This window comes from Nilaparvata lugens, chromosome 5 (genome assembly GCF_014356525.2).
Source record: "Nilaparvata lugens isolate BPH chromosome 5, ASM1435652v1, whole genome shotgun sequence".
NCBI lineage: Eukaryota > Metazoa > Arthropoda > Insecta > Hemiptera > Delphacidae > Nilaparvata > Nilaparvata lugens.
In genome coordinates, this window is record NC_052508.1 from 38,273,100 (window position 1) to 38,282,017 (window position 8,918).

General features: G+C 35.8%; 1 protein-coding gene across 3 annotated transcripts; it reads left to right on the top strand.

Moving 5' to 3' along the window:
- The first annotated feature begins 2,510 nt into the window (after positions 1 to 2,510).
- LOC120351356 lies at positions 2,511 to 8,470 on the top strand. Of its 3 annotated transcripts, none has more exons than XM_039428306.1 (2): positions 2,511 to 2,841; positions 4,261 to 8,470. In XM_039428306.1, exon 2 carries the CDS (start codon positions 5,795 to 5,797, stop codon positions 7,547 to 7,549), a length of 1,755 nt encoding a protein of 584 aa, XP_039284240.1. In that variant the 5' UTR covers positions 2,511 to 2,841; positions 4,261 to 5,794; the 3' UTR covers positions 7,550 to 8,470. The 3 variants fall into 3 exon arrangements, with proteins under 3 accessions (XP_039284240.1, XP_039284239.1, XP_039284238.1); XM_039428305.1 differs by having other exon boundaries at positions 2,511 to 2,837; XM_039428304.1 differs by lacking the exon at positions 2,511 to 2,841 and adding an exon at positions 2,866 to 3,623.
- The last annotated feature ends 448 nt before the right edge of the window (positions 8,471 to 8,918 follow it).

Genomic DNA, 8,918 nt, shown 5'->3' on the forward strand with positions numbered 1-8,918 from the left:
AATTAAAACAAAACAATAAATTATTTGTACAAAAAAATTAGAATTATAATTATAAATTATGAAATAACAATAAATATATGAATATTTCAAGGGCTACTCGCTTGGCTGCTAGTGAGGATTAAGTTATTAACATATTGTTAATAACTTTGGTGTAAACGCAGCTTTAGATGCCAAGATTTATCATGGAGTTCCGAGTTACGGATAATTATGTCAATGAAAAACTTCATTTTCCTCATGAAATCTTTCCCATAAAAATTTTAACAGATTGTTGTTCTACAAGCGTTCCACATGTTACCAAATGAAAATCCCAGTGAAAAACGAAAAGTGCCACTTGATAATTCCCAATCATCCTTTTAATCGTAGCTCTGATTCAACTGAGCAATAACTTTCTGAACTTACTGAGTTAATAAAGTAACATTTAAAACTATCATAAGCGCAATGGGACTTGGGATTCCATCAATTCAGAATAAGTATTATACCGGTATTCATTTTTACAGGATTGAAGTAGTGCAACATTTAGATTAGCACACCAATAGATTTTATTTGTAACGAAGTAAGTTCATTACTTTCATATCAAAGTTCTACTTTTCCCATTATGATATTATTATAGTATATTGACGACTGCTGCAAAACGATGTCTGGTAGCCATGGTAATGTAATGAAATGTGATCGTATGGTTGATTGAAAGTCTCCAACCAGCCTGATCAGATTTCTTATTTGGGCCATTGGCAAACATTTTAAAAAAGCCCTGATATTATAACAATGACTTTATTCCTAGTAGACAGCATTTCCAGTAGATGGCTGAATATTCTCGTTACCACATTGCAAAGGATGTTCAGTGAGGTCTACTGTTATGTGGACTACTAGAGTATTGTAACTCCTAATGTCAGATTGAGTAAGAGCTTGAAATTTATTCCTATTTAGTGTACTCCATGTTTAATAATCTGCCACTATCTTATATTAGAAGAAACTTTCCTCTAAATAAATTAAAAAACGCAGTAAATCTAATTCTGAATGAAAATGCTTATTATTCTCAATTCATTTTCAAATTGTTGAAAAAGTGATATTCAGTGCTGTGAGTTTAAAAACAATTTATGTTTTTTTTTCAATGTATGACTTGATTTATTCAATTGTAATTGGTGATGATAATTATGACTTGATAAGACTGATTTGATGAATGATTACACAATTCATAAGATTAATACCTACTAAGATGTTATGAATTGAATTGCTCATTTATTGTATAACAGACTATAAGCTGAATTCTTTAGACAAGGCCTAATCGCTCAATCTACATCCAAATTGTATTTGTATTTGTATTTATCGGTCAATATATTTCTTATTTCTAGACGCCAGCTAAGAAAGGGGTTTCAATTTTCGTAGAATACGCACGTAATTAAAAATGTACGTTTTTCAAAAAATGTGATTTCAAATTCAAATTTCGTTTATCACACACATAAACGAGAATTTAGAATTAATGAGAAAGTGGCCTGGAATAAGGTTTATGATTTTCTTCTTCTGCATTTATACTAAGTGACATATTTAATAGTGATGGCTCTTAAACGGTAGGCTTATTAGCAAATAACGAGTTAGACCACCGGGAAAATGGGATTTATATTTTATTATAATAAATATTCAATCACGTTTCCAACCTACAATTATTGTACAGATGACAATTATTTGGATGTTGCAATTATTGACCGAGCGAAGTGAGGTCTAAGATTCAAGTCGACGGTTTGGCATTTCTCCTTATGATTAAATGTTTATATGTTGCGCATTTACGGCGAAACGCGGTAATAGATTTTCATGAAATTTGACAGGTAAGTTTATGTTCCTTTTAAAATTTTGTGCTTCGATGTATATGCAAGGTTTTTGGAAACTTTGCATTTCAAGGATAATATAAAAGGAAAAAGGAGCCTTCTTCATATGCCAATATTAGAGTAAAAATCAGAACAACCATATTACCCCCACAGTAGCCGTTTTCACACCGATATCTCACCGACACGACATACAGACAGGGTTTACTCTGATGGACAGTATAAGAGGAGGCGGGACCGTGTCAAACTGGGCTGGTTTTCCAGCCCAGTTTGTCGTTGCATGCACCGCCAAACTGGCACTCTAAAGCCGTGTTTCATAACGGGCAGACGACAGAATTCACTTTAAATTAACATTGGTTCTTATGGGAGTGTTCACCCATCGGCAGAAAGTTGAGCAGAAAAAAAGAACTGTTCAAATCAGAGACGAACTGTCGTTCATTTTGCCGTTCATTTTAAGGCCTATCAACACAATGCTATTTTGCTTCGACCGATCACTGCTCGTGAACCGTTTTGTCAAAAAAGAACTAATTTCGGGATTCTGTCGACGGGAACAAAGACTTTAAAGATGCATATCTCTTTAAGGTCTTTGGACGGGAACAGACAGCTTCGAATTTATTTTTCTGCTCTGATCACGTGACACCGGCACGTGAAAGAATAATCTTTCTCCGGATCAGACACCATGTTCTTTTTAGATTTAAAGATTTAACCTCAATCTTTAATATTGTTGGATGGTTTGTTTTGATATTATTTGCTGTTGATTATCAGATTTCGGATTGCTACTACTATACTGTGAAGTTAATTTGCAGTAGAAAATTGAGGTATAAAATATTTCCATTGGTTTCTTTATTCTTATAGTTTTCACAAGAGAAATTGAAAATGGATTTACAACAGAAAGGCATAAAATTCGTTATAAATTTGATGCAACAGTTCAAAGTTTTGTACTTTCCATACCTGCACAACGAATTACCTATTTGAAAAATAGAATATGGTTAAAAATTGCTGATGTAATAGAGGATTCAAGTAAGTAAGTTAGACTTTAATTTCTCATAATAAAGTAGGCTAGATCTATCGTACACAATTTGATATAATTTTTATAAGTAGCCTACCAGCATGTTTACAATTTTATTCAGGTAGCCTACTAGTAGTAGGTCTTTAATAACCTAGTCTCTAGGTCTAAATTGCTATCTTTTTCATTTTTCAAGAAGTTAGAAGTTGACAAAAGTTTATTTATTTATTTATTTAAAGTATAATTTCTAGTATTTAATGATAATGTAAAGCCTAGACTAGCCAGTTTGTGTATGGTAGAGAATTATCACAAGAAAGAGAGAAATCTAATCAACTATTTAGATTTAAACTCATTCATGCTTGATTGATTAGATTAACATTAAATGATCAGATTTGTAGCCTAATGGTCCCATTACAAGGTAGTTGATTTATTTAAAGTTCCCGCTGAAGCCATCTGGTTTTTCTCCCTTTTTACTCTTTGTGGGAAATCTTCTTTAAATTTGTTGCCAGTCTGCCTTGCCGACTGCTTTGGCAGACAGAATAGCTAGCGTCTGTTTTTGGCTTGGGTGTTGTATTCTAACCAATGTAGCTATTTTGTGTTGTTAAAGAACAGTTTCTCTTTCCTTTAGCATTTATATTTTGGCATTTTAACATGCCTAACTCATTTACCAAATTATCTCGTTCTCCTAGCTATTAATTTTTGTCTCATTTGAGTAAATGCTCGTCTTTGCTAACGTTTGACTTTTGTACAAGCCAAGCTAACCAAACGCGTCTGTTACTTGTTTATTAAATCCGCAAAAGGTATGTACTAGCATAAGTATTTAATTATTATTTGTAATAATTATACCAAAATGGGAACATTGATTTCCATAGACTCAAAACAAGTAGTAATAAGACAAATATAAGGTTGTATATTCTATGTACGACAGGTTAGATTGTAAGTTTGCAGGTTAGATCGTGTAATTAAGTGATCCTATGGATTCTCTGGACGAGAATAACAAATTTTACTACTAGAATAGGAAATCAGGATGCAGAAATATTACTTTGTTTTCTGTTAAACGTTATTTCATTTAAACATCGATAATTACTTCTGTTCAAAGTGGGGAGAGCTAATCTCCATAAATTTCAGATGACAATTATTCCAATAGTTATGTTAATAAATAAATATTATAATTTTTGATATTCCACTATTATTTGCTGTAGTACTAGTTGATTATAATTCAAGAGTGGCCAATACATAGCATGTAGGCTCCATGCTTAAGATAGAAATAACCGAAATGATTGTTATACAGTAGGTTAGGTGCGCAAAGCATAGATTTGTTGCATAATTCGAAACTCCTTTTTGAACTCCTTAAAATTATTCCAATTGAAAATATTTGTTTTTGAATTCCTATTGTTAGAGGAGTAGAAACTATTGTAGATTGTTTATTATTTTAAGCGGTCCACGACATGGGGATTCACGATCTCGGCATACTGTCCGACACTCCACGAACTGGGCGACGTTCTGATTCTGACGTCACGGACGATCTGTTGGACCACGGGTGTACAATGGCATAACCATCCAATTTTGCCGAATGCTGTTGAACTACCAGAGTTTGTTACTCCCAATTGGAAAGTTCGCCGAATCGAGGTAATACATCTCCAATTTTTCTACCAAACTGGAACAATCGGCGAATAGTGGGGGAAGTTATTCGTTTATCCTTGTCAGGTTGGGAATATAATAGTTTGTTCTCGATAATGAATTATTGTATTCCTTTCACTGTCCGTGTTGAGTCGGAAATGATCGAGCAGTGTATTTGAGGAATACTTGACCGCAACACTACTGGGGTGATGTTAGATGAACGAATTGGACTGCAACCTAATCACTAATTCACTGATTTGTATTTGAATCTTAGGTAATCCAAGTATCCCTTGAATAGTAATTTCTTTTTCTTTTATTTTTGTACTTGCATTAATTCTTTTTTGGATATTGAGTAATACTTGGGTGGACTTGCTTATAATCTGTTTTGGATATTTTTCCTTGTATTCAAGATCTATGTTGATCTTTTGGGGATTTCAGTTACGTACTGGGTATCCTTGGATCTCCTAGATTCTTTCTTTTTGAGATTGTCATTTTCAGGTTTTGAAAATTATTAAATAGTGGTCAACGACTGTTGAAAATCATGTATTGCCTTGTTCATAATAATTTTTTTTAATATATTGGTAATTTATCCACCAAATGAGTGTCAGTGAATTTTAGATTGATTAGACCCCTTTCCCTAGGTTAGAAGTGGTCGGGCTGGATTCTTTCAAGTGATGAATCAATAACACTGTTCACACAAACTTTTCTTAAGTGTGACAGTAAGCTGCGCCGCACTCTGCTATTTTGGTAACTATACCAAATTTCCAAATTCTATATTTTTCAGTCATATCTTTTCAATATCCATATTTCCAAATTTATTACTTAATATATTTGATTGATTCATTGCTTGCCAAAGCATGACAGCTTGACCGCCAGTCTAGCCTGAGGAATGTGGTTTGATTGTCGATCAATCACAGGTTAGGGTATTGTAGTCAGGTGTGGATAATTTAAATTTCTGAGAGTGGAAATAATTTAATGCATCCATATTATCTTCATTTAGAGTATTGAGATAGACAATCATCATTGGTTATTTAGTATTGAAGATGCTTAACATGGAAATGTTAATAATATTGACAGTACTGTTAGTTAATGTGCCTTACAAGATCTAAAAATTTAAGATAGAATCTTATACATGATAATTTTACTTTGTCTAATTTTGTACAATGTTGCATACCTTTTGTTGGATTCTGAGTTGAGTTTGAAGTATGAATTGAATTCAAGGTATGAAGTGACTTTGAATTTGAACTTTAAAGACTTGGTCTTAAAACACAACGATTTTGAAATTTTCTATTTGCCATTAATATTTTTATTTTCTTTTCAATTTTGTACTAGCTTGCTCTAGCTTGACAAGATGGAAACCAGCATCCCAAATATGTCCGGACAACCCTCAGATACCACCCGGGAAGTAAGGGATCAGACTGTTCAGGGAACAGAATCCACAGAGTCCCCATCAAGTATGTTTTGGGAAGTAAAACATGAGATAGAGGAGAAAATAGCTTCAGGTGGGGGAATGAGAGGTTGGTTAGCTCGAGCTATTAACCCTAATCATTTAGTAAAGTTTCAGATTCATTTTGAACTTAGAACCATGGGAATCCCCGGGGAGGAAATTGAACCTATGAGTGTAGATGATCTACGTAAGAAGTATAGAGAGGTGCGAAAAGAGCATGGGGAGGGGGAAAGACAGTTACATAGGTATAATCACTCTGACGACTCTGCCAAGTCTGAATTAAGTCAAATAGACAATATTATAGGATGGATAGAGGGCTGGTGTGCTAGTTTAAGTGGGGACATGGAGGCCGAGAATAGGAAGGAGGTTTTCCTCAAAAGTATGTCCAATGTGTCCCACTGCACAAATAGAATTATCCACTTGTTGACATTTGCCCGTTTTGAAAAGAAAGAGAGCTTGCTTTCAGATTTGGATCAACGTATAGAAAAAATACTAGGGATAGGTACATCATTGTCAAATTGGCAACCTGGACCTCCTAGCCGCGGAGCTTCACCAGTGCCGTATTCCACAGCCATGTCATCTCCAACGGTTCCTGAGGCTTCTGCAACTACTACTACTTTAGTGCTGCCTCCAACACAAAATTTGCAGAAAGTAGGCAGACCTGAAGCTCATATTCCTGTTGAGCCAGTTGGTCGTGCTCCTCTCAGGACAAATAATCCAAGGTTGACCTTGAACATTCCGCCTGCAGGTGCACATCAATTCATGCCAGTGCAACCTAGTCAATTCAACTTTAATCCAGCAATTTCCACAGGTGTCCCTCGTTTAGACCTAAGTGCATCTTCACCTTTTGGAAGTTTGTACAACAAATTACAGAATCCAGTTGAGTCTTTATTGAAAGAGTTACCTGTCACTGATGGATTGACAGTTGAGACTTTATTGAAATTCTTGGGAGTGGCATTGAAAATTAGAAGCCAATTTGGTGTAAGTAATTCGCATTTATTTCAGCTGTTGCAACCTTTTGCGGTAGGGCCTTTAGGGGAACGTTTGAATTTTGCAATCAATTCAAACATCAGTTTTGACCAATTTCACAAAGGTATTTTACAATATTTCATTCCTCAACGCTTGTTATCGGCCATTGAGAGAGAACGTTTTTATCGTTTACAGAGCTCACAGGAACCACTTTGCAGTTACATTGTTTCGATCAGGGAAGCTGCAAGTTTGCTCAGAATCAACTTATCTGAGGCAGAAATAGTCCACACAATTTGTTCAGGCTTGAATCCTGCGGAAAGATCTCGTCTTATTTTCCAGGAAAGACCAACCACATTTCAAGCTTTAAATGAGATGAGTGTATTATCACAGAACCTGAGTTTTGCTGACAATGAGCGAGCCTATGTGGAGAGTTCGAGAATCGGTAGTGTCAGGCAGACCTCTACGGCTTATGGACACCGAGATAGGACCTGCTATGAATGTGGAAAGAGAGGTCACATTGCTATGAACTGTAGGTCAAAATCGGCACAACAACACGCTGGTATCTCCAACAATAAGCCTGATGTCAAGCAGCCTGGACCAAGCGCAGTTGGTGGAAGTGGAAAGGTAACTTGTTTTAATTGTAAGAAGGTAGGTCACTTTGCACGTGACTGTACATCAAAGAGGTCCTGACTAGTCAATGCTTGTCTTGATGAAAATTCCAACTATGAGTCCAAAAACAAATTGTTTACCAACCTGGAGGGATACAAGGGTAAACCCAGAAATAGAGTTATCTCTAAATATGGTCAGAGGAGCAGGTGTTTGGATAAGCAGCATCCTGCCAACCATAAGGCTAGAGTACTCATGAATGAAATCCTGCCTATAATTGTTTGTTTTTTGGGTTTAGGGGCTTTGGAAACACCAGCTTTGATTGATTCTGGTGCTGTTAGATCTATTATTTCTTCTTCTGTTCTGGATCAATTGTTAGCCAATGGTGACCACTTTGTCTTCTCTGAAGAACATTTTGTCTGTACCACTGCTAATAAAAGCCCTCTTGTGTTGAGTAAGTCAGTCTCGATAAAAATCAGAATTGAAAACTTCACCTGGAATTTCAAATTTTTTATTGCCGAAAATGTTGCCTTTCCTGTCATTCTAGGGTGTGATTTTATTAAGTTTTCCCAGCTGATTCCTAATCTTTTCAACAATTCCTATTTCTTTGGCTTCAAACCACAGATTAAATTCAACTTTGTCACGGAGTGGAGATCTTTGTTGTCACCACTGATTGCATCTATTGGAGTCCTTGATAGTAACAGTCCCTTGTCACAGGATGAGCAGTCCGGTTTAGATGAGGTTCTTGGTGATTTCCAGGATGTATTATCCAAGAGATTGGGTAAAACAAACTTGTTGGAGTATAAAATCCGTTTGACCTCAACTGAGCCTGTACGTCACCCTCCATATCAGCTGAACCCAATCAAAAGGGAGATTGTTGATCAAAAGGTAAAGAAAATGTTGGAGGAAGGAGTAATTGAGAAGGCTGTTTCCAATTATTCAAGTCCATGTTTTCTGGTACCCAAAGGTGATAAGAATGACTCAGACAGCGAATCATGGCGGTTAGTGGTGGATTATCGATTTCTAAACAAACATATCTCGTTAGATTCTGTGCCTCTTCCTAACATTGAAAGTGCCTTTCACAACTTCAATGGAGGCAAATTCTTTTCTGTACTGGATTTAAATTCTGCTTATTATCAGGTTCCTCTGCATGAGTCCAGTAGGGACTACACAACATTTTGTACCATGAGGGCAACCTACAGATTCTGTCGTGTGCCATTTGGACTGGCAGTTGGTTCACAAATTTTGTCCAGTGTTCTGGATGAATTGTTTGAAGAAGAGAAATATAAATTTGTTTTCCATTATCTCGACGATATTGTCATCTATTCAAAAGATTTTTCAGATCATTTGTCTCACATCCGTATTGTGCTATCAAAATTGCGGCAAGCTGGATTCACCGTTAATCCTGACAAGGCTAGCTTTGGGAAAACCCAAATTTCTTTTCTGGGTCACA